Source organism: Centrocercus urophasianus, unplaced genomic scaffold (assembly GCF_019232065.1).
Source record: "Centrocercus urophasianus isolate 14NV4802_14NV808 unplaced genomic scaffold, USGS_Curo_1.0 seq_14, whole genome shotgun sequence".
Classification (NCBI taxonomy): domain Eukaryota; kingdom Metazoa; phylum Chordata; class Aves; order Galliformes; family Phasianidae; genus Centrocercus; species Centrocercus urophasianus.
The window spans coordinates 16728520-16754255 of record NW_024884586.1 but is presented as its reverse complement, the minus strand read 5'-3'; the positions used below and the strand labels follow the sequence as shown (position 1 = coordinate 16754255).

The 25736-nt window shown below is 45.5% G+C and overlaps 2 protein-coding genes across 7 annotated transcripts; one reads left to right on the top strand and one right to left on the bottom strand.

Moving 5' to 3' along the window:
- Positions 1–413: 413 nt before the first annotated feature.
- On the bottom strand, positions 414–4764 carry HARBI1 (harbinger transposase derived 1). Its single transcript, XM_042815044.1, has 3 exons — positions 4516–4764; positions 2765–3491; positions 414–1210 (listed from the first exon to the last, which is right to left on the bottom strand). Exons 2-3 carry the CDS (start codon positions 3432–3434, stop codon positions 834–836), a joined length of 1047 nt encoding a protein of 348 aa, XP_042670978.1. The 5' UTR covers positions 3435–3491; positions 4516–4764; the 3' UTR covers positions 414–833.
- ATG13 (autophagy related 13) lies at positions 4082–25736 on the top strand. Of its 6 annotated transcripts, XM_042815043.1 has the most exons (18): positions 4082–4152; positions 9071–9152; positions 9826–9906; positions 10542–10661; positions 11125–11171; positions 11681–11821; positions 12270–12310; positions 12835–12931; positions 13281–13379; positions 14131–14221; positions 16549–16647; positions 18578–18688; positions 19370–19503; positions 20267–20384; positions 21071–21148; positions 21451–21567; positions 22023–22151; positions 22723–25736. In XM_042815043.1, the coding sequence occupies exons 2-18, from the start codon at positions 9084–9086 to the stop codon at positions 22798–22800; spliced, it is 1650 nt and encodes a 549-aa protein (XP_042670977.1). In that variant the 5' UTR covers positions 4082–4152; positions 9071–9083; the 3' UTR covers positions 22801–25736. The 6 variants fall into 6 exon arrangements, with proteins under 6 accessions (XP_042670977.1, XP_042670973.1, XP_042670972.1 ...); XM_042815039.1 differs by lacking the exons at positions 16549–16647; positions 18578–18688 and having other exon boundaries at positions 20267–20351; XM_042815038.1 differs by lacking the exons at positions 16549–16647; positions 18578–18688.

Below are 25736 nucleotides of genomic sequence, written 5' to 3'. Positions count from 1 at the left end.
CCGCGGCCGCCAGGGGGCGGCAGAGAGGCGAGGCGGGACGGGGCGAGAGGGGCCACCCTCGACGGGGCCCCGCGGCCGTGGCCGCGCGTCCCTCTCGCGGCGGGATGCTGGGGCTGCGGCCGCGCGCCTTCGTCCGCATCCCGGTATCAGAAATGCGCCCCGCGCCTCACGCTTCGCACAGCTAAGCCGCGCCGACCAGCGCTTAACGCCTCCCCCAGCCTGTCTGGAAGGAAGAAATGCCCATCCCCTCCTGCCCCTCCAGGTATGTACCAATACCGCTGCAATCCCAGCGCCTGCCGACACCGCAGCGTTCGGAGGAACCGCTGGGCCCCGAGGTGGGCACGGCTGCAGGCCGGCATTAAGCAGGAATTTATACCTGCAAACTAGAAAGAAATCTCCGTGTGCCTCTCTGCTTATGAACTCAGACATGGTCCCACAGGGAGGTTTAATGAGTGTGAAATGCTGTTCAAAAATCAATTGTAAGTGGTTTGGGTTACAAAGTGGCATAGAACTGTTGCTTTGTAAAATAGTGCGAGGCTTACAGATTTATCATAGTTATCACCACAGTTTTCCACGTTTCTCCACCAACCTCACATTACAGCCATTGTCCTCCAAATTAGGAGGAAGGGGTGTTTATGAGAGTCACAACAGCAACGATTCAGCAGTTAATGACACCTACAAGGAGATGAAGAGAAGTTCTGAATGCCCCCTGAAACAAATAGAGTTTCTTCTCGTCTCACATCCCATAGTCTTGACTGACTTAAGAGGAGGAAGCATGCTGGTCTCTGCATCTTCTCAAAGGAACAGCAAGAAGCCTTCCTGCTGCCACAGTGCTAGCTAAAATGAGTGAGCAGCAGCTCCTGACGAATACGGCAGGCTTCAGAGTCCATTGACTCCATTTGCTCATACTCCTCCTCTGCCGGCTCCACGTGCCCCGCTGCAGGGGCAGACCACACATCCAGCCCGTGCTGCAGGGAGATGTTGTGAAGCACGCAGCAGGCCAGAATGATGTGACTGGATTTCTCGGGGGAGTACTGCAGGGTGCCTTTGGAGCCATCCAGGCAGCGGAATCGTGATCGGATGGTTCTGAATGTCCGCTCGATGATGTTGTGTGTGGCAGAGTGCGCCATGTTGTAGCGGTATTCTGCAGGTGTCTCAGGGATGTGCAGGGGGGTCATCAGCCAGGTGCGGAGAAAGAAGGAGCTGTCACCTATTGGCAGGGAAAGGAAGGGGCACAAGTTACAGACCTACAGCTCACAGTCAGTTTCTGATCTTTGCCCTGGGTTTTCTTGTAGTGTAGATACAGAATAACATATTTCTCTGGCTAAATTAGAAAATGTGAAGGAGCACTGAAAACTCCGGTTTACAAATGTGACAAATAACAAAATAAAGATATTCTGGTTTACAAAGGGAGACCTTGGAAGAACGTGATGTAGCTGTAGGAGAATCTCTTTAACACGTAATACAATGAAAGTATAACTGGACTAGGACCATAGATTTGGTGGTGGATAAAAAATTGGCTGAATGGTCATAGCCAGAGGGTTGTTGTTAATGTGTCTATGTCCAGTCACAAGTGGTGTCCCCCCACATCTTGGGACCGGTGCTCTTCAACATCTTTATCAATCACATAGACAGTAGGATCAACTGCACCTGCATCAAGTTTGCTGATGACACCAATGGCACAACAGGTGGAAGGGATGCTATTCAAAGGGACCAGGACAGGCTTGAAAAGTGGGCACATGAGAACCTAATGAGGTTTAACATGGCTAAGTGCAAGGTGTTGCACTTGGGCCGTGGCAATTCCAGACATGTGTACAGGCTGGGAGAAGAGCTCACTGAGAGCAGCCCTGCCGAGAAGGACCTGGGGGTTCATGATGGACAAAAAGCTGGATATGAACCAGCTGTGTGCTCTTGTAGCCCAGAAAACCAACTGTATCCTGGGCTGCATCAACAAAGGGGTGGCCAGCAGGGAGAAGGAGGTGACTGTCCCCCTCTACTGCTCTTGTGAGGCCCCATCTGGAGCACTGAGTCCAAGCCTGGGGCCTTCAGCACAGGAAAGGATGCAGAGCTGTTGAAGTGGGTCCAGAAGAGGGCCATGAAGATGATCAGAGGGCTGGAGCACCTTTCCAATGGAGAAAGGCTGAGGGAGCTGGGCTTGTTTAGCTTGGAGAAGATTCCAGGGAGACCTCCAGTGCTTGAAAGGATCTTTTTAAGGAGGGAAAGAGACTTTTTACATGGTCTGACTGATAAGACAAGGAGGAATGGCTTTAAAACTAAAAGAGGGGAGATTCAGGTTAGATGTCGGGAAGAAATGTTTTATTCAGAGGGTGGGGAGGTGCTGGAACAGGCTGCCCAGAGAAGTTGTGAATACCCCATTCCTGGAGGCATTCAAGGTCAGGTGGGATGGGGCCCTGGGCAGCTTCATGTGGTGGGTGGCAACACTGCCCATGTAGGGGGTTGGAACTGAATCAGCTTCAAGTTTCTCTCCAATCTAAACCGTTCTATGTTTCTATGAATTTAAAATTGCATAATTCTGCTTAGGTAGGTATTGGATACTGAAATACGAATGAATGAAATGAATATACAATAATCAGAGTAAATAAAACAGGTTGGAAGTTACTGTTATGGATTTCCAAGATAGTCCAAACTGAATCTCAAGCCTCAAGGAATTTACAAGAAGGCAATCAGAAGCTTACCCCCAGTTCCAAGAGGCTCTGTACTCCACGAGGAGGCAAAAGAAAGCAATGACGAAGAACTGACTTACCCAACAGCCAGCCATCCTTGTGCAGCTCGGTTTCAAACTGGCTGGTAAGGGCTGCCTGCTGCAGCACGGTGCAGTCGGGCATGCTGCCGGGCCAGTGCGTCTCAGCACTTAGCAGGGCCCCCCTGGCATCGCACACCATCAGGCAATTGAGGGAGTGGAGGCCCTTCCGGTTCACGTAGGACAGGTCCTCGGCGTTGGGCGCTTTGATCGCCACGTGGGTGCAATCCACCACGCCCAGCACACCCGGCATGCCCGCCAGCGCATAGAAGTCGTCCTTCAGGCTCCGCACCGCCGCTTCGTCCTCTGGAAAGTGAATGAACCGGGGAGCTCTTTCCACCAGCGCCTCAGTGACGTTGGCAACACAGCGGCTCATGGAGGCTTGGCTGATGCCAATAGCATCCCCCATGCGCGTCTGGAAGGAGCCAGAGGTGTAGAAGCCCAAGGCGGCCAGCACCTGGGTCTCGGGGCTGATGGCTCGGGAGCGCTGCGTAGGGCGGGACAGGCTGGCTCCCAGCAGGTCCACCAGGTAGCAGATGAACTGCCGGGGGAAGCCGTAGGTGGACACCAGATACTCATCCGTGACGTCCTCCAGCTTGAAGCGGTCCAGCGTGCGTTGCCCGCGGCCGTACAGCAGGAGGTCGCAGTCCAGCACCGCGATGGGTACGGCCATGCCGGCGGGCCGAGGGCTCCCGGGGGCCGCGTCACTCCGCCCGTCTCAGCACCTGCATGAGGCAAACGGGAGGGAGGCTCAGCGCAGCTTTTAAGGACCAGCCTTGCGGACTCCGTTCCCATTTTCCTTTTATTCGGGTTAAGCGGAGACGAAATAAAGATTCCCGGCTTTCTAGAAGCCCCGGGAACCCCCAGAAGAACCCAGCCCTTACCGGCCTGGGGCGGCTCTAGGCCGCCGGGAAGCCCGAGGCGGCGCAGGGCCCGGCCCACAGGCGCCGCCGCCGCCCGGAGCTGAGGAGCGGATCCCGCCCGGCAGATTCGCCGCGCCGCGGCCTTCCGCGATCGGGGCTGCGCGCCGCCCGCCGCACCCGGCCGCGCCTCCCGCCTCCCGGGGGGCCGGGCCGCCGAGGGCCGCGTGTGGAAAGTGCGGCGGCGGACGCTCAGGCGCCTCCTCCCTCCCTTCCTTCGTCCGCCCGTCCCTCCCTCTCTCCGCCCGCAGCGGATGAAAACAAACAGAGGCCGCGATGGTGACGACGGCGGCGCGGCGCGGGCCGCGGCTGTGAGGCGGGGCAGCCCGAGCGCCGGGACCGAGTGGGAGGCGGCCGCGGGGCGCTGAGGGGACGCCGAGCGCGGCGGGGGAGCGGGGCCCCGCGGGGCGGGCAGCCGGGCCTGGGCGCGGGATGAGCCACCCCGCCGCCAGCACTGCCGCCCCCGCGCAGGTACCGGCCCGGGGCGGAGGGGCGGAGGGGCGGGGGGCCGTCGCGCTGCGGCTTCGGGGATCGCGGCGGCAGCGAGCCGGGCCCGGCCGGGCCTGGCTGTGCGTGCGGCCTGCGGCTGCCCGGGAGCACCGAGGAGAGCGGCCTGCGGGCGGCCCGGCTCCCTCCCCCCGCTGCGCCCTCAGCGCTGCCCGTTTCCCGTGCGGTGTGAGGGTGTTTCGGGGCGGGGGGGCTCACGGGCGGCCGCATCCTTCGTCCCTCTCTGAATACGGACTGCTGCCCCGCTGAGCTGCGGTTGGCCACGCAAACGAAGTATCTGGGGCAAATCCAGATGTTTGCAGGAGTGACGTGAGGTGGTGAAACCGACCTGTTTGCGGAGAGGGATGAGGCATTGCGCTCAGCATAAGACGTTGCAGTCGGCCGGAAGTCCGGGAGGATCAGGCAGGGTCCCCTGGATTTCTTTGGGGTTACATCAGCACAACTTTCCCGACCGTGTGCACACCAACCGTGTGTGCACACCGAGCTGAGATGTGACGATGGTGCTGTGGTTCGGGACATGCAGCTGCACACTGTGTTCCAGCCCATGCACTTTGGCCTGACTCGCAGTGCCAGGATAGATGTTTGTGCTGACACATCTGTACAGCTCAGGGAAGTACAGAATGTAACTGCCGGTCAACAGGAATTACTCCGTTTTGTTTCTAAGCAGGCGGAGCTGGCAGGGCTGGCTTTAGTAAGGCACTTCCTAAACTGGGAAGTCGTTTATCAGTTACAAAGTTCTGATAAGCAGGAAAAAAATGAGTCTTTAATAGTCAAAACTTAACCATACAGTGAACTACAGAGCCTTTGGTTTCGTCAGAATGTTTGTATCATATGAATCAATTTTCCTCCTAGAATCTGCTTGTCTATGTTTTTTTTTAACTCCTAGACTTTCAGGAATGAGTGTGGCACACCGTAAGTTAGCACTGTTCCCTTCTCCCTCGCTGCCTTCTCCCTAAGTTTTCAGCAAACCTGCTATGAGGGGGAAATGGAGATTAACTTTCAGTCTGTGTAGAGCTTGACTCACAGGCCTGGCCTTGGAGCTGATGTCTCCATCGTGAGCTTTTTATAGTTGCTTATTAATGCGCTGAAAATACCTGCTTGCACTGGCACTTCTTGATCATTGAAGGAGATCTTCTAGGAAAGTTCCCTTGGCAGCCAACCCTATTTATCAGACAATCTATTAAAATCTTCCAAAACTTTCATGGTCATTTTACCTGAAAGATTCAACAAGAATTCTCTGGAGCTTCACACAGGACACACTCAGATGTTGGATTTGGGTCCTGTGTTTACAAAATAGTTCTGAAAAAAACAGTGGGAGTAGGGAACCCAGTGCAGGGGCACGGTCAGACAATGGGAAAATGAGAACTGGGCTGAGAGCAGCCCACTTTCGAAACGGTCAGAGCTCTTGGTCAGGGCCCCATGCTCTTTTCAATGTCAGTGTGGCACTGTGGGACAGAAACACTTGAACAACTATTTAGCCTGGATAAGTAAAGGAAAGCATTATGAGTTAAAGTTGTAGCAGCCATAATGCAAAGTGAAATCTCAGTGGAGAGGCGTAATGGAAGCAGCCTGATATGCTTTTCCCAGCATTAATGCCCACTGTGTGTCAGGTGTTTCGGCTCCTTTCTCATTTGTGTGTCAAACACTCGTACACACTGAATTCCCAGACACAAAGCTGTACGGTAATGCAGGTGCTCACAAGCTGTGCACCTGTTCCGTGGCGCGGCTACAAGTGCCTGCATGCAGCAGGCTGCTGGCAGTGGGCACAGCATGCTGGGAGCTGTCCTCAGGGCTGAAGGGGATGGCTCTTGCAGGCTGTTGCATCATGCAGATGAGGTGCCATCACCTCATGTTCACGTGCCTTTCTCCTTGCTGAAGGAGACTGCAACTGCCAGTGGAGTGTGTAAGGCATAATGCTTAGATATCTGACTGCTGGGTAGAGCTCATATTTTTCACTGCCTCACAGCATTGTAAGAAAGAATGAGGCTTTAGCTAAAAAAGCCCCGTGTAGCATTTGTCCTTTGAATGTTTTTCTTGGACTTTTCTGTTTAGAGGAAAGTAGAGACAAAGGCATGAATAAATAGGGCATGGAAGTGGAGGCTGCAGAAAGGCAGCAAGAAAGCCAAAAGCTGTGTGGCTGTGATGTTTGGTTTACCTGTGAGCATCTTGTGTGCAAGGTTCAAGCAGCGCGGTTTCTGTTTGGTTAAGAAATTCTTTGGTTGAGGAGGAATCAGTCATCCGTGCATTTTTGAGTGAGACCAAAGGTCAGCTCCTTCTGCTTGTTATTCCATGTAAAATTTGATCACGTTCCCCCAGTGTGGAGCATTGCTTGAATGACTGGCACTTAGCAAGGACCCTGCTGGCATCACAACCTACAGGACTGAAGAGTTGGATGAGTTTGGTCAAAACAAGTTTGACAAGTTTCCTTCACATTCAGGTCAGGCCTTAGCAGCTAACCTGAGGCAACCAAGGCACTTTTGTAAACGAAATGTTTGCTGTGGTTCTAGTTCTGATTCTTCCAAGAGTGATCCCAAAGGTGAGTGCTGTCCTAAGCCCCAGCACGTCACGCATAACCATCAGAGGATCCCTGCAAAAACGAGGAGGTGCTATCTGCCCCATGCCAGGTCTTGGGTGTGCCAGGGGCTGAGTTCCAAGGTGATCATTGTCCCTGAAATTACAGCTCCCCGACATGAAATCCTGCCCAATGCTTGCTACTGTGCATTAGGCTCTAGTGAGTCAGCTGTTACGGCATTGGGAGCTTGAGGTGAGGGTATGAGCCTCCAAATGTTTTGTGGATGTTATAGAAAGCTTGGGATCTTGCAAAAGGAATTGTGATTCAGGTGGAGCAGGGCAGAACTGTAAAGCTCTCATCTTCTGAACGCTGCATCTGAGGTGTGTCTCTGAGGGCTGCTTTTCTCCCCTCTGGAGTTATTTGGGTACAACGCTGTTAGAACTGATTCATTACAGTGCACAGAGAACTGTGTTGATGCTTTATTTCCTTTCTTAACAGACCAGAGAGCCAAACATCTTTCATTAGTTTTCTAATATCTTGCAAGTCAATATCCAGATTTTTTTTCCAGTCAGTCCCATGAAGAAAACATAGGTGCTATATTTGACAGCTCTTCTGCGCCATAAGGATAGAGCACTTCCTTGCAGCTTTCTCCAAGGGTTCTAAATAAATCCTCTCTCTCTTCTCTTCTCATTAAAAGCTAATCTGTTTGCTCTTGGATGTTAATTTCAGTATTCCCTTTGCCGAGAAAAAGATGCACTTTTTAATGCAGTGTTTTGTTGGCCATGTGATCCAAGTTTTGTTGTGGGTCTTGGTTCCTCCTCCCTTACAGAGCTTTGCTCAGTTAAGACAAAAGAATAACTGCAGCTCACTCTTTTTTTTCTTTTGTAACGGGAAGGGTTTATACAAAAAACTTAATTTTTCTACATTAGAGTGGTGCATCATGAGACATCTACAAGAACCAGCTCCCTTTTGCATCCCTCCTGTGACTGAGAAACATGCAGTCTCTGGCTGGTGGATGTTAAGCACAGGAAATGATCTGAGGAGGTTAAAATACCCAAAGGATAATCTGATAGTGCATCTACAGCTTGCGTTGTTAGATTTCACATCAAACCACAACTTATAATTAAAGCAGTAGAGTACAGGAGGTGCAGGATGAATGTAGCTCTGGAACTTTCCACCAATGTAAGTGCCCAGCCTTCTTAGAGTCATTCAGAAAGCAGCACTCTAGAAGATGCTCTGGAAGTTGCATTACTCTTATGTAGCAGCATGACTTAAAAGAGACATTTACTTCTGTTGATCGGGCTGTTCGGAACAGAAGCTGTGGGTGTGCAGAGTCATTAATGATTGTCTGATGTTCTGTGGATGTCTGGGATGACTGACCCCCCTCAGGGCTGCAGTTCTGCCCCTGAATGAAGGTTGAGCACTGAGTGCTCCTGCTTGCTGAGAAATGCAGCACTGCTGTGAGGGGCTGCACGCTCCACTCATGTGATGTCTGACGAGCTGCTTCGGGGTGATTAACCATCTCAGAACAAAACCAGCAGCAGGAGTTAAGAATGAATTAGTACTTTGAAGGCTTATGAGTAAAAAGCATTGGCTAAAACTGCTCATTAAGGCAGTCCTCCCCATGGTCTCTAAGTGATTATTAACCTACATGTGAAGAAACTGAAAGAAAATTATCGTTTCTCCCAGACCATGTGATGTGATGTGGCAGAAATCTGATTAGTAACTTGGCCTGCCAGCTTCAGGCACTGTGCAAGCTCCATAGTGCTGCTAAAACCTTTCCTAGTCCTTTGACAAGCAAGCCAGTATAACTGAGGGAGGTTGGGTATTTGTCATCAGAAGCTTTTGAGAGAAGCACAAGTAGAATTGTGGTTCTTCCATTGGCAAAAATACCTTTTTTCAGTTGGTTGTAGGTGCATTTGCAGCCGTACAGATTTACTGCCACATTTACCCAGGAAAACAGTTTGCCCTGGCTTTGTCCTGTGCAGTTAACTGAGAATATATTATATCTGAAGCCCTACTGCTGTGTCTAATGGATGGCTTGGTACAGACCCCAGTGTGCTGTTGGAGTGTTTTGGTTTGTTTTTTTTTTAAATTAAGCTAGCAAAATTAGAGGAATTGTACTCTAATTGTGACCTCCCTTTGTTACTTCTTTCTCAGTACCTTTTGCATCGACCAGACATATTATTCACATGAGATTAAACATCACTTGTGCCCCTCAAAGCTCTTGTTAGGATTTTGACAGACCGAGGTTTTTGGTGCTTATTATTTCTCTTGAGGTGGCTTCTAATGGCAAAATATTTTGAAATCTTAAAATCCAAACAGAAAGCTGAAGGAAGACTTCATTCTTATGCCTGCACTGTATTTCAGATTGCCATATGCAATGGACACTGATCTCAGTTCGCAGGACAGGAAGGACCTGGACAAGTTCATCAAATTTTTTGCTCTGAAGGTAATTTTTTCTCCTGCATGTAAATTTTTTTTTTTCTCTTATTTAAGGAAAAAGCCATAGGATCAGTTTGAGATATATCACACCTCTGTCAATGCTGGGCTCCCATCAACACACTTAAGCATCCCACATTTAGGTGGTAACTTCTGCTGGGCTCTAAACTTCCTTTTCAGCCGATCTACATTTTTATATTGCATTCAAAACCAGTAATACCAGAATGTTCTTTTGAATTATGCTGATATATAACATTTGGCCTTCCTTGGTACCCATATTTGACTTGCTTGGCCTTGCTAGATGATTGTAGGTAATCTGACAGTGGATTTTTAATATACTAGAAGTGTACAGATTCACTTTTGTAAGTGTCCAGGTTCAGGAAGTGGTTATACATTTTGATTCAGTAGTACAGAAAACTGTACAACTCCTGATCAGAAAACTGAGTTAGTCATTTCATGTTATTACAAAGAAAGTTTAGCTTAAAACCATTTTCTATCTGACATATTTATCTGACCTGTTATATATAATGATTTGATTATACCTGAAAATTAGCATCGGAAACTGCTTTCCTGCATTCTGGCGATCCCTTTTATTTTTCACTTGGAATTTGTCTGTTAGCTTCGGAGCTGAGGGCTCTGCTGATCTCCTGAGCCCAGTGTGAATCGTGTCCTTTCTGTTTCAGACGGTACAAGTAATTGTCCAGGCCCGACTCGGAGAGAAGATCTGTACCCGATCGTCGTCCTCCCCAACAGGCTCCGACTGGGTAAAGCCATGTTTTGTGAAGCAGCTCCATGAACTCTCTTGTTTGTTGTTTATTTTTGGCGTTGAGAACACAAAACAGTTCTTAGAGCGTTGTGCAGCCCGTAATAACTATTCGTATGATAGCTACTAGGTTTGATTATGTTGACTGGCCTTTTTTTTCCTTGTTGACACACAGCACGTCACTCAGGACTTTTGAAGGGCTGATTAGAGGAGATAAACGATACCTCTCAGCAGCTCCTGCCAGCTCACTGAGGCACTTTGCCAAGATTTGCTGGAGAAGGGGTGATGAGTTCCTTTCTGTCACAAGCTTGCAACTCTGCAATTCAAGTCTGTATAGTAATGGGCTTTATTAAAACTGGAGAGACTCAAGGCCCCACTCTGTGGGTGAACATATGAAGCAAGTGAGAGAGAGGGAACACGATTTTGATGGCAGGATAAAGAACATTTGAATTAGCAGTCAATGAAATGTTTGCAAATATAAAAAGCCTCAGCCAATCTGGGAATTCACTATTTCACAAGTACTTCAATGAACACAGCCCTAATACATTACATGTGGGCCCATGAATCTGTTGCAGTGTACTAGTAGGCAGTTTTTCAAAGAAATGCAAAAAGTGAACCTTCTCTTTCATTCTGCAGTTCAATTTAGCCATCAAAGATATACCAGAGGTCACTCATGAAGCAAAGAAAGCCTTGGCAGGACAGCTGCCTGCTGTTGGACGGTCTATGTGCGTGGAGATTTCTCTTAAAACCTCAGAGGTGAGGACATAGTTAAAACAGATGCTGATTTTTTATTATTATTATTACTTTTTACTTTAATGCCAGCCCACTTTGCAGAGTTCACACTCTTTAGCTCAAGAAAATGCAAAAGCATCTTCAAATATTAGGAAAGAAGTTAGAAGTTAGGCAGTGTGCTAATGAAATGTATTGATTGCCAGAAACAATTTACTGCAAATCTTGGGGCCAAACACATAGATGATGAAACAGCAAAACTTAATTTCTTAAACCATGAGATGTTTGAAGAAGATATTCCCTCAGGTGATCAAGTTTTGTAGGGAGGTGCAACACATTTTTTTCTATGGTTGCACTGTAAGAAAGGGGGAAACAGGAGAAACATATTTACTGAGAAGAGTGGTTAGTGCTGATTGTTAATGAGATGTTTGTTAATGAAAAGGTTTGTGTACTGAAATGAGTCTTTGTTTGCCATCTTTCTCTGGTCCAGGGGGATTCCATGGAGCTAGAAATTTGGTGTCTAGAAATGAATGAGAAGTAAGTGCATTCTTCACACCACCTTTTTGTTTGTCATTTGTTTGTTTTGGCTGATGAAACTGAGCAGTACTCAGTCCATGTTGATGAATGAGCACATAATTGGCTGCATGGCTTGCAACACTTTACAGGGGTTTTCTCTTTATCTAGATGCAGCTGTTAAGCTGTTTAATATTAGTGTCAAGAAAAGAAAACAGTATATTTGTTCCTTCTTAATTCTTTCATTGCATTCGTATACCCCCCCACCCGAAGAGCTCATCTACTCAGTAACTCTAAAAGTGTTAAATACTGTAAAGATGTTACTGCCAAGTACAGAGCTGCATGGCATTTTTCAGCAAGTACTCTACAACAGGTGACTAAACTGAAGCAGGGCTCTCAGCTGAACACTGGGATTTTATTTTGTCATTTTGGCAATAAAAGTGATGTAAAACAATTCACCCAGACTCATTTTGATTAAAAATTTATTTTCTTGTTAGGAACAGATGCCTAACTTTCTCATTTGCATTCTGTAGGTGTGACAAAGAAATCAAAGTCTCATACACAGTATACAATAGACTGTCTCTACTACTGAAGTCGTTGCTTGCTATAACCAGGGTAACTCCAGCCTACAGACTCTCAAGGAAGCAAGGCCATGAATATGTGATATTGTACAGGTAAAGTAGAAAGTGAAATTCCACATCCGGAATAGAATAAGCAGCAACTCTAGAACTGCATAGGGCAGCTGTAAATGTGGTAAAAAGACATTAGTTACAATAAATTCAAATGATATGGATCTGTCTGCGACTGAAAGGTGATAGAGACCTTTGGACTGTGCATTTATTACCTTATAACCTCATTCTGAGCTGTTGAATGCTTAAAGAAATATTCTTTGTTAGACGTGGCTACCTTTTTCTCTTCCTTTTTATGTGGCATGTCTTCCTCTGAAATAGCTAGAAGGTTGATGTGGCCATTCCAGCCACTTTGTATGTTTGGTTTTTTTTTCCCCAAAAAGGAAACATGCTTCCAACTGTTCAGCTCATACAATGAAATAGGGAACGTGGATAGGTACAGCATTATGTCCCCACTGGTCCTAATAGCTTTTCTTTTCTTCTTTTCCCGCAGGATATATTTTGGTGAAGTGCAGCTGAGCGGCCTGGGAGAAGGTATGGTTAGGCAATACACAGAAACTAGAGCAGAACTATTTTCTGTACTGCTGAGCTATCTGTTAACATTTCTGAGTGCCACGAACAGAAGAAAACCTGAGGTTTATGCAATATTTGTATGTGGCACAGTGAAGAGTCGAGTCATAAGGTGACAGGTGTAATGTGGTGCTTTGGCAAAATCTAGAGTGATTTGCCAGTCTGACCCAGAATTGAAATAAGAATATGGAGGTAAATTTATAAGGAGCAGGACCAGTAGAGGAGACAGTGATCTGCTCCGACTCAAGAAGTACTTCAGAATAGTATTTCAAACCCAGGTAAGAAGTAACATCTGGAGTTTGTAGATAAAGCATCCCACCAAGACAACGTAGTGCTACTTTATTGCAGACTCTGTGTGCATATTTGGAGTTCAGATTGCAAGGGATAATGGAAGCACTATAGAAATAAGACCACAGAGTGAAACATGAGAATAAATAATCAGCTTCTATGTACTCAGTAGAACTGATAATCATTTTTTAACTTTATAGGTTTTCAAACAGTTCGTGTTGGGACAGTGGGTACCCCAGTGGGCACCATCACTTTGTCTTGTGCCTACAGAATCAACCTTGCTTTCATGTCAACCAGGTGAGAAAATGAGATAATGCCAGAAACTTTCACAGTAATGTACTATTGAATCCTTCACACTGTGAGCCCCTATATCTTTTCCTTCTGCTTATCCTTTCTTGCTGAAATTCTCCTTAATGGAGAATATTCTCTAATGCTTAAGTCTTGCAGCAAATGGAGTATTTGGGTTGCCCTGAGTCAGATGCTGGAACTCCAAATTGCTAATGCATGCTTGGAATTGCAGAGCTGCATTGTAAAGATACTCTGGTCCCACTAGCAGACACTAGGGCTCTCTGAGGATACCGTGAACTGGGATATAGTAAAGAGTAAAAGCAGCCTTACAATAACGCCATTGCTTGTTGCCTTGCAGGCAGTTTGAGAGGACCCCTCCTATCATGGGGATTATCATTGATCACTTTGTGGACCGCCCCTATCCCAGCTCTTCGCCCATGCATCCCTGCAATTACAGGTGAGGAAACACTGAGAGAAGTCATGGGCCATGGTGAAGGCATCGTTATGCCCAAACACAGAGCCTTTTCCACTGACTGCACGGGAAGGGCGACTGGAGGATTAGGGTCTATCATGCTGATTTAGTCAAGCGTATAAGGAAAGGCAACATTTCTCTTCGTGCCTAGAGTACTGAGTGCTGCAAGCCCTGGGATATTGCCAAATTCTTTACAGGAGCATTTGGACACAAAAGAGGTTAAATCTTGACTGTGAGTTTGAAAGAGTAGCACTTAATCTTGCTGCTGAACTACCCAGAGGCATGCAGCTCCAGACTATCCAATGGAGAAAGATTAGAGGTGAATTTCTCTTTGTAGATGTGAGGTTTGTCATCTCTGAAGTTCATGTGAGGGCACTCAAACTGGGACCAGTGGTATTGTTTGACAATGCTTCTGTAAACACCAAAGCTAGTAGCATTGGCTGGTGTAAGAAAATCTTTCTTTGGTATAATAAATAAACAAATAAAAATCATAGAGAGAAGTTTCTATCTGGGGGTAGAAGAGAAGCCCTTATGATAATCCTGGGCAAAATAACATTTCTGTGCCCTCTTTTCCTCAGTTCTGCCGAGTAGATTACGAGAGCCCTTCAAAATTCTCCTTTCAGCTCCACCCAAATACTCTCAGCCTCCTTGCAGCATTTGTCCCAGCGTGTTTTGCTATTTGTTTGTTATGTGGAATATTTCCAGTTTGGATGTTTTTGTTTTCTTGCTGCTTTAGAGCTGGTGAGGACAATGGTGCAGTATACCCCTCAGTAGAAGATTCCCAAGAAGTGTGTACTACATCATTCTCCACCTCTCCTCCATCTCAGGTAGGAGAAAACAAGCTCTTTGTATTCCTAGGTAGAACCATCACTGATAGCATAGTGCGTGTACTTCTACATCAAGTACTATGCAAACATGCAAGCTCCTGACAGTAATTAAAATGTGTAAGCTTCTTATTCAGATGGTTGTACTCTGGGTAAAACTTCATTAGATACTGATTTCAACAAGACAGTGGAGGATTAGAAAGAATGAATTACTGAAAGAACAGAGATACACTGGAAGACGACAGCAGCGTACTACATACATGCATGTACTGATACTGAAAAAAGAGGAATTCAAGAGATCAGTGTCAGGCAGCATAAATAGAGGTAACAGGCTGACACTGAGAAAGAAATACTGAATTATCAGGAAAATGTTTATGGCATAGTCATATTTTCAGGCTGCAGAATGGAAAAGCAGGAAAAAGACAAAAGCCTTATTAGTTGGACCATCTGGAACTAGTTGGAGGAGCAGAAGTAAGTACCAGCAAAGAAATGGGTCATTGTATTGAACTAGGGAATTAATTTAATTCTCTGTATTTCTACCTACCCGTGCCACTGTTATTTAAGTTTCAGTTTTAAAATACACATAAAACAAATGCTTTGTGAACCTTGCAGAACAGCAACTCACGTTTCTTGCTTTTCTGCTGTCCATACGTATCTGACTCCACAGTGCTGTACTTTGAAGGACTGGGCATTTGTTGTTCACCTATAGCTTTAAATATTCAGGAATGTTCTTTGCTGTTCCGTCAAGTAGATGGCTCTACTGCATTTTAAAGACAATCTAAAGACTCTGTAAATCTCTTCCTCTGAATGTAAAACACAGAAAAAAGTATAATTGGAATGCCACTCCAAACTGAAAGAATATGCTGTAGGACTTTCTTCTCCTTCAGAGGAATTAGTATGCTTGGTTTAGTAGAACGCGTTCTACTGAATGGCTGAGCCAGAAACAAGCTTTTCTTACGAAGCATTTTTTCACCACCTGGCTTTTGAGTGACAGGGCATTAGGCAACATTGAACTGATCAGCAGACACCCACGGTAAGTCTGACAGAATAAAGATTTTCCTGTTCTGAGATTCAGGATGTGTGTTTGTGGCTGAGTTGTATTCTGCCTGTTCACAAAGCAGGTTAAATGCAGTAGGGTTCTTGAGGAAATTTCCACTGTCTTGCTTGTGACAGTATTAAATAACAGTATGAATGTTTGTAAGTACAGTGAAGCTGGCATTTCCCCAGGGAACGTGAAGTTTTATTGTCACTGAAGGGAAAAAGTGTTATGAAACCAGATGAACCTTGAGGATTCACGTCAATCGTGAGCCTACATTCTTACCTTTTACATGGCTCATAGCTTCTGCTTGCTCATTTATAAACAACTGCCAGTCTTCTTTACAGTTAAACAGTTAAAATTGACTGTTTGACAGATTGGTTTCCTTCTCCATCTTTTTGCTTACAAATTAACACTTAGGAGAACACAAGAAACTGTGTGGTGTAGACAGCATATAGACAGGCTGTCCAAAGCTCTGCCTGCCTTCCAACTAGAAATGAGGCCTCGTCTGTGTGATACAAGGCACTGAATGTTAACTTTTCCCTGTCAGCTTGTATAGCACATCTGTTGTGTGTTTCTGAAGTATCCCAAATGTGGAGTAAAATTTGGCCTCAGGCAGCTTTCATAAAACCATGCTATTAAGAGAATAGCTGGTATAAGGTATGTGAGTGAACCAGAGTTGGGTTACGTTTTTGCATTAGCACTCTCTGAGACAGCATTTACTTCTGGTGTCAGTTCTGGTGAAGGAGCTCTCTCTTACCATCAGTGTATTTGAATCTCCCCTTAGTCTGGTCCCTCCTTAGTCTAAGGCTGCAGCACAGACACACAGAAATACAATCTGCTGCCCTTCTAAATGCTGGAAGACTAGGAGCGTGTTCAGACAGGTGGAAAGTCATTAAATTCAGTGTTATTTCTACATTCTAAAAGTAAAAGTGTTTTTCCCTGTTTTTTGGTAAATACTTGGCCTTGTCATTGCTGATAGGCTGGTAACAGTTCTATTAGCTGTGGGACACTATCTGGCAGCATTCACTGGAATCTTAAATATTACCTGTGTAGAATAGTTTCCTGAGACCAGAAAGCAGTCAATTCTTTATAAAAAGAACATGATTCTGGCAACACTGAAATATTCTGCTCTATGTGTAAGCATGGCTGCTGCAGCCAAACATTCCTCGCTAGCATTCAGTTCATCCAACTCTTTATAGTTCTTCTCTGAAGTCCTTTTCTCTCTTTCTCTCTCCCCTTCTCTCATTCTTTCTTTTCTTTGTTTCCTCTGTGCGTCTGTGTTTGTGCACAGTGTGTTTTTACTGTCACAAAGGCACATTTTCAGACCCCTCCTCCTGTGGTGACGGACACCTTGAAGGTCCCAGTGATGGGGCTGGCCTTTTCACATCAAGTGAGTTTTCAATAGAACGTGTTATACGTGGCCAGAAAGTACTGGCACGACTGAACAAATACAGGAAAGTACACATTTGACAAAACAGAATGTTTGTTGTGCTTGGGAAAGGCTGGTCAACCCAAAATGGGGCAGGTATGTTATTTGAAAATGTAACAGTTTGCAAAACCAGTGTGCTCTAGATATAAAATCCACCTGCAGTCTTTGTGCTGAACAGCAGATCTGTATAAAGCAGCCTGTAAAACCCAGAGGATACAGGAGAAAGAGGAACTTTGAGCAGGGTTTTAAAAGGACTTCACTGGAGTGAATTTAAATAAGAAAAAAAGGCACAGCATAATTTTCAGGCTGTCAGGTCGAGAAGGTGCTAGCATTTCCCACCTCTGAGGTAGGAATCCTCCCTACAGCAATAACACTAAGGATGCAGTGAAGACACAGCCTGTTGCTGGCTAAGAAGGGCTGTATGTAGTCTGACAGAGAGAGCAAAGGGACAGAGGAAACAAAAGTCATAAAGGCAAATTGATTTTCTATTCTTAAAGAGGAAATATCTAATTTAATAGAAATGCAAATAAATTTTGATCCCACTGATGCTGGAGGCCCTCCCAAGTTCAGTGAATGTTATCTACCTTTGTTAGGAACCACATCTTCTTGGGTGTTTCTCTTGTATGGATTTCAATGAGACTCAGCTGCTTAAATGCCTTTGCAGCTGAAGGTCTGCCAAAGACAGGACAAACACACTTGAATAAACAGCAGCTGCAAGGATTAATTGTTAGTCAGAGACACAGGAGGCAAGGGCACAGCACTGAATGTTTTCTCTTAGTAGCCCTAGAACTTGCACAGTCATTAATTAGAACTCTTCCTGGATTAGAACAGAGATGCTGTTAATTTGAAGGAGAAAAAATAAATTCACTTCCACCTGTCTTCCAGGTTTCAAGTAACATCTTATAAAGACCTGAGTTTACTCTTCTTTGTTTACACCTTATAGGTCTGTCTAAAGTCATGTTCCTCATGTTTGTGCAAGCGTCTCACAACAATGGACAGAGAAGTACCTTATAGGAAAGAACATTTAGGTACCACTTCAGTATCTGAGCAACACTGCCTAGAATTCCTTCAGGAATTCCTACAGGAAGATGAGTGTAAAATCTCCAAAGCAACATGAGTTCTTCAAAAGGAGTCAAGTTGCCTGGACATTTCTAGAACAAAAATAATAATACTGTACCTGCTTTTCTTCAAAAAGAGATTGCTCTGTTCAGCTTAATTAGCCTCATATGAATAAAAGTACTGCTCACCATTCAGTTACCTGCAAATTACATCAGCGTTGGCACTGCTAGGGTATCACATGTAGAGCTCTGAGAAGTGTTCCTCTTGAGGCCAAGACAGCCAAAGCAGGAGAAAGTTATTTAATATGGTTGGATTTCTACGTAGGGAAATCTAAGTGTATAAGGAACTTCTGCAGTTTCACTGCTTGCAACACTTCGTTCCTAGAGCAATCTCAGAAGAGTTAGCTTGCCAGTTCTCTCTTCATCTAGCACATTTATGGGGCATTGTATTCTCTGGCAGAAGCTAACTGATACAAAACACGGAAATGTTAGCTTTGTAAGTATGCAAAACAAGTCTGTTGAGCAGAGCTTCCCTGTGCCTGGATGTCAGAGATCAGCCATACCTCTCACAGCCTCCTCCATGTGTAGGAAACCAGTCATGACAAAGCCCAAATTTAGTCCCCTACAATATTAACTTTTTAAAATAATAACTTTCATGAGGGACTAATGAAATCTAGCCTTCTTCTGCCAGCCTGAAATACTGTGCTGTGCCTCTGACTTCTCCTGTTCCTTCTTCAGTGACTGATGATTATTCAGACTGTGGGACATTCCCCTTCCCTTCCTCTCCTCTCCCCTTGCCCCCCGTTTTTTTTTTTTTTTCTCTTCTTTCTTAGCTTTCCAGCTCTCGTCTTTCCTATCAGCCTGCTGCCCTGGGAGTTGGATCAGCTGACATGGGGTATCCTGTACTCTTTGCTGGTGGCTTGAATGCTGCACACCCTCACCAGGTACTTGTAGAGGGTAGAAGAACAAGCATAGCTGGTATTGCAACCCTCTTGTGTCACCTCTACACTTAAGGGAGGCCTTGAAACTAGAGCATGCATTAGTTTCTTGTCTGTCAGGAACAAAAAGAATCTAGGCTAAGTACAAGGAAAGCACAGCTTGCACAGAAGCTAAGAATTGGCTCCTCAGCATCTTTGACTGTGCTGGGGTAGGGTAGGGGTCATGTAGAGAAATGGCTAAAAGATGTCAAACCTGTTTGTAAAACCAAATCCAACCTATTCGCCTGCACTGATGTGCCACTGATTTCAAGCCTCGGCTGTGTTACAGAGCTGCTGCCATTGTAGCTCTGCGAGCACAGCTCTGTAACCTAGATGCAGGAAATGCTGACAGACCACATTGGTGTATTTGTGTCCATTTATCAGAAAAAATAAGTTCTGTTCTGTTGCGTAGGACAGTTCTTCTGTGTAGTGCAGCCCTGAAATGGAGTGGAGTAGGAAGGGAACAAGAAAGAGCTTGTACTCAGATGGTCACCTGCTTGATATCACCTGCTGCCGCATGGGTGTGAGAGCCCAGGCATATGCCAGAAACCATGACTTAGTCCCAATACAAGGGAATCTGCTCTGTACTGCACTGTGTTGCCGACCTACTTTGGAACTGTCTAACTTGATCATTCCTTTCCATCTCAGTTGATCTGTCCAGGCAAAGAGGGGGGAGTTCCCCCAGTTCCTAGCCAGCCAGCACATGGCACTCAAGCTGACCAAGAGAGGACATGCACCCCACTAGATGGAGCGCACTACTCAGCAGCTACTCCTTCTAGTAGGTAGGTTGGTTTTTGATGACACTCCACTAGTGCTTAACCCATTTGGAGCCATGTTAAGATAAAACTGTTTTCCCTTTTTTAGCTATTGGTTTTAGCAGAACTGTTGTTTTTCCTCCCCCTGAAACAGCAGGCAGTTTTATCTGACTGGGGCTTTCCTAGCACTTTCCTGGGTATGTTATGGAAATAGTCCTCTTACCAGAAGACTCAGCCTTTTTCTTTGGCTATTTTAAAGTTCCAAATACCTGTGATAGGAAAGCAAACAGGCTAGTGAAATAACTAAAAGCCATTTAGTGAACTAATAATCCTGACTCTGGCTGTTGTGATGCATTAGACTGCTACCTCTGTAGCCAGAGTGAATGATAGTATTCTGCTTCTTGACCTCGCCTCCTGAAGATCCTTGTGATGTTTGTTTTACTGAAAAAATAATGGTGATGAGCAGAACAGCTCTGAACACTCACATTCTGGAGTAAAGTCCCCCTCCAAAAAAAAACCCATAAAACAAAAACTATCTCAGTCAGCAGCACCTTTTTGTTCAACTAACTAGTTTTGTTCCAGCTTTAAGCAAAAATCTGATTCCACAAGCATCCCACTCCCCTTTTCTGCTTATGACTGAGAAGAAAGGTGTGGTACAAGGAAAACGATTTCTGTTTTTCTCCTTTTTTAGTACTGGGAGTAAACCCAGAAAAATGAAGGAGCCTTTCAGAGCATATTGTTTGCCTGTATTGGTTATGCAATGAGTCACTAGTTTGTCTTCCTTTCCCAGCGAGGACACGGAAACAGTATCAAACAGCAGTGAAGGGAAGTGTGGCTCCCCACATGACCTTTTGGAGACCATCTTTATCCGGAAGGTGGGAGCTTTTGTCAACAAACCTATTAACCAGGTAACTAGCAGACAGCTTTTTCACAAGCATACGCTGCCTCTCCTGCCTGTTCACACAAAGAGGAAACAAAGCACCCCGATGTCAGGGCAGTTCAGGAGACTGAGGGTGCATATTTCTGCCTGCAACATTTGCCTGCAATTTTGTCAGGCATACTTTTCATAAAATCCTTTTGGGATGTGACAGCTGCTGAATTTTTCCCACTTTGCCAACACCCAGTCTGGGTATGGAAGACTTCATACTCCCCAATGATCCCACAAAGCTGACAGCAAAGCTTCCTTTCCTTGAAAGGATGTGCAGTAGGCCAGTTCATCACAAGTAAGCAAGCATTAAGGAAGTTCAGCTAGGGCAGCTTAGAGATACATCCAGTTGCTACAGCTGCTTTAATTATGTTTTTAAGCCCTCTCCTAGGCCCTTTGGATGGGCAAAGGGGGTTTGTTTGAATGTGTAGCAGTGTGTTACCTCTTGCCTGTCTCATATAAGGTGCTGTATATGGAGTGTGTGTCTGTATTCGATCAACTGAGTACAACCTATTTTATATCTTTTTAAATGAGGTTGTCAGCATCATGCCAAACTGATGATGTGATCTTGGGCAATTTTTAGTAGACCTGACAGAGACTTTCAGTAGCCTTTGCTGTGCTGGGTAAGCAGAGTCTCTTAGTGAAATTTTGTTTGCTGAATCTCCTCAGGTGACCATGGCCAACTTAGACATTCCTTTTGCTATGTTTGCTCCCAAGAATGTTGAGCTGGAAGATAACGACCCCATGGTAAGCCCCTTCCCAAGGAATAATCTGTGCCTTCTCAGCATCCCTCATGCAATATCCATGCTATTCCCTTTCTTGAGTACACTTTAGTGTTTATTTTGAGGAAAGAACTAGCTGCTTGAAACCCAGGAACTGGGGTCTCCTGTGTTGAGCCTTGGGCTCTCCTGGTATGCAAACAACACGTGTGTGCTACTGCAGCATGTGCTTATCATCCAGCCTCCTAACTGCCCACACAGCATAAAAACATGCAGACAAATGAGTTCATAAATAACATCACTACTCACCATCTTCAATTTCTTGGGCAGGTCAATCCTCCTGATTCCCCAGAAACTGAATCTCCTCTACAAGGCAGCTTACACTCAGAGGGCTCCAGTGGCAGCAGCGCAGGGAACACCCATGATGACTTTGTTATGATTGATTTTGTAAGTGCCCTGATCAGCATTCTCACGTAACACCTACATCTTGGGTGGGCTTTGGGTACTGGTACAATAGCAAATGACATAAAAGCTGTTTTCGTGGGAGGGAAAAGACCCACGATTCAGACTTCCAGCAATCCCCAAACCACAGAGGGCACTGATACCAGCAGCTACCAATTAAGTAATCCACTTCCTACCAACACCTGCGCTGTTTGTTTTCTCTAATGCTTAAAGAAACCAGATTCCACAAAAATGCTCCTTTCTAAGTGGCAACCACAAATCTTGGCCTCTCTTGGCCAAGCTTTAGCTGGAGCTGTTCAGTTATTTAATCTGCGCTATTACAACAGCAGTTGTAATACCAAGATATTTACTGGTAGCAAGTAGTGACTTTATCTGAGATTATGACAAAAGGGAAGCAAAGATCTCTGAATGAGAACTGACAGTGGTTTTTCTGATTCTAGAAACCAGCATTTTCAAAAGATGACATTCTTCCAATGGACCTGGGGACATTTTACCGTGAGTTTCAGAACCCCCCTCAACTCAGCAGCCTCTCCATTGACATAGGAGCTCAGTCCATGGCAGAGGATTTGGTATGGAACCATATAGCTTCTTTTTGTGGGAATCATACATTATAATTCTCTTCCTGTTTCTAGTTTAAAAGAATCTGACTAAGGAGGGGTCCCTCACTAATAGGTTTCAGACCAATGCAGATTTGTTTATAGCACACCTGAGCCTCTGAAACTTTTTTGTTTATCTTCAAACTGAAAGCTGCTACCATGTGCTTTCTGTAGTTGTCATTCAAATCACAAAACTATTCCCTCAAAACTGATCCCACTTCTGGTCTGTTAGGCTTAGTGACAAACGAGGCCTGATCTTGCATTCTGCATACAAGTAAAATCCTGGTAGATCTGCACAAGGCCAGGCCCCAGCACACTTATTCTTCTGCAGAACACACACTCTGCTCAGAGTTCCTTTCTCAGGGTCCTTTGTTAGATCCTGTCAGAGGACTCTTGGTTTTGTGCATGTGGGAAGGGGTGCTCAGAGTGGTGGAGAGGGGTTGGGTTGCTTAGAAAAGGAATTTTTGCCTTACAAGGACGCTTTAAATGCAGTCTCTATCTGTTGTGAATGAGACCTGATCTGCACCTTTCTTTGCCCCTCCAGGACTCACTACCAGAGAAGCTGGCAGTCCATGAGAAAAATGTCAAAGAGTTTGATGCCTTTGTAGAAACCTTGCAGTGAAGCGATTTTCCAGTTTTGCTGCAGCAGTTCTTCTCCTCGGACCATCCTGGAGAATGATGTCAACAAATATCTGTCACCCCTGCTCCATCTTTTGTCTTGCTTTGACTATTTCCTTCCATCAAGTGAGCTTTCTTTGACTGCTCTTTCAACAGCAGGTACAGCTCATCTGCTGGTTTTCCTCAGCTGCTCCACTGCACAGTTCTGGACTGCTCTTCCTGTTCGCGTTCAGTCTGGAATTTATGACCAGTAGGTACACAGGAAGTCAAACTCCAATGTATGAAACTCATTTTCTCTTCAGTCTGTTCTGCGTGGAGGGGCTCTGAAAAATTGCCATCTTCTTCCTCCAAAGATCCTATGGCGTGAGTTCCCTCAACACAGCTTCTTGCTGACAGACATTTTTTTCCCACAGTCTTTGATCCTGTTAGAGCACAGAAAGCTTTGGGTCATTTCTAAGGTCTGAGTTCAGCAGATCAGCAGCTCTATGTCCAGGACATCCGTTCCACAGAATGGGCCATTTTAGCCTGACTTCAGTGTGAGTGCCTGGAGCACAGGGAGAGGCATCAGCTTTGGGACCTGTGTAATACAAGCTACCTTTGTTTTTCTGCTTCTAAGGAACTGAGTCTCTACACAGTCGTTGTGTGACACCTTTTGTAAAGACTCGCTGATAGGCAGGAGAGAAACCACAGAAGTGTTTTTCCACATTTCCTTCCTGAGTGTACTGACACTCAGCTATGTTGAGTTTACCAGTTTTGACTGTGTTGGCAAGCCTGCACGTAGCAGCTGTGATGCTGAGTTCGTAGTCTGCTTTTGAAATGTAACTGTAAATACTAGGAATCCTATTTCTTTAGGGTTATGTAATTAGGAGTCTTAGTCTGAGATACTTTCCTCTAACCCACGCAAACTCTCCTGCTTTATGGTTAATAGATGATCTTAAGAATTGAGAAATATTTATTGCTTTTAAAGAAACCTATATTTAAAATATGTTGTTTTCATGTAGTTGTGTGGGTCATTCTGCCTGGATCACTGCAGACAGCATGTGTGCCACAGAACCCTGTCCAGTGAGTCCCCTTTTGCAGGAAAATATTCAAGATATTTATTTTATAAGACAGACTTGATTATTCTAATATAATACTCTGTTTTGGGGACTGTGTTTCCATTTCATCCAGTCAGGGCCCACTGATAGAAGGAAATGCACACATCAGCGTAGTGGAGTGGCAGGGACTTAAAAAGCTGTGTTCTGATAGGTATGGATGAATTTGCAGTGTTCTTCAGCCATTCAGAAGGCAGCTTCTTTAAAGAAGCACATTTTTGGGAGCTTATGGTACTTTTTAATCAGCTGGCTTTCGATGAGCTGAAATTTTATTTTTGTAATGAGCTGGCTATTAGCAGTGTGACTGGCTGGCAGCACTCTGTGGTTGATTAGGCTGTTTGTCTTTTGTCTGATATACGGACAGGAGGAGAAACGGTGACACTAAGCAGAAACTTAGAGAAGGTCGTCCTCCTCCCACGTATAACTAGAATGAGCAACTGCAAGGCCCCCTACTGTCCCATACACCTTTTTTTCCCCTTCTACAAAAGCGATGTTCCCTCTACACCAAGGAACCATCTTCACTTCCCTAGAGTGCTTAAGTAACCCGCCTTCAAGGCAGCGCATCATGGCAGCTTCTTCAACTGTGCCGCATTCTCAACTGAAAGAGATGGTTAGCAGATGACTGGGGAAGCTCATCTCCTCTCTAGAACACTAATTCTGTACCCACCGGTAGAGCAAGGAACCAAGTTCAGAGTAGAGCTTATTGTAAGGTCAGAGCAACGCAGTGCTTGAACTTTACCAGCTTTCTGGTTAAGAGGTGTGCTCCATGGGAGGACAGGTGAGCTCTAAAGCTCCAGCTTACAGCCGTGCTGAAGAAGCACCCACCAGAACATTGCCAGATAACTCACCCAATCCAGCTTTTCTGAATCCTCACACAGACACTGCTTACTACTTGCAAAACAAGATGCACAGACACCTCTAAGAAGTTTCTAAATGGCTCACAGAATGATTTAAGTTACATGGTGTTTAATACTTGTGTGCACACAGCCAGAGCCACCTTGCTTTACAGGTGAAAGGGGTGTCATAAGGGTGCAGAAACTCAAGGACTGAGTGTCACCCAGCTCTCATCTCTGCTCACAGGTTGGTCTCTATTGCCCTTAGGACGTAGCAACCACCTCTCTGTGAGCTGTCACCTTTTTCTTAGCTTACAGCCAGTGCACAGCTGTATGATCCGAGCTGCCAAGCAGCAGAGATGGGGTAAAGTGCTGGTTTGCACTGTATTCAGGGAAGAAGACTAGAATAGGTTGAACTTTATCTAGCCAGCGCTCCTGCTGGCCTCTGGGCACACTGAAAAGCTGTAGATGGAGTTGGCAGAAAGCATGCCCTTGCTGATCCTGCCCAGAAGGTTCCCCCAAGCCAAATACTTGTGCTCATGTGTTGCTACAGCTCCCGCATTTTGTAGAGCAGAACTTCAGTGTGGCAGTTCTTTTCTATGGAAGGCTGGAAATTAGCCTATGTAAGCTGCTGGTGTTGAGCTGGATGACCATAGCAATAAAGAGATTCTTTAGGGCTGAGTTATGTGCCTCTTTTCTGGACATTCCTCAGCTTCAACACGTAGTTGCTGCATCTAGGCTCTGAGTTCTCTGACCACTGTGTAAATGCTCAGCTTCAGGAAAGATCTAGCTGCTGCTGTAGCCTACTACAGATTGTACTATGAGGGCTGCTTATTTTAGCAGATGACTGCTCAAGTCTGTGCTAAGGACAGCATGTGTATAGCTGCTGCTTTACAGATATTTTGGGTGAAGGAAAAGGCTCCTAAATTGTATTGTTTTGGAAATAGTCTCCACTGTACTTCAAGTATTCAAAGAATTTCCAATAAAACTTTTATGTAAGCAATGGACAGCAA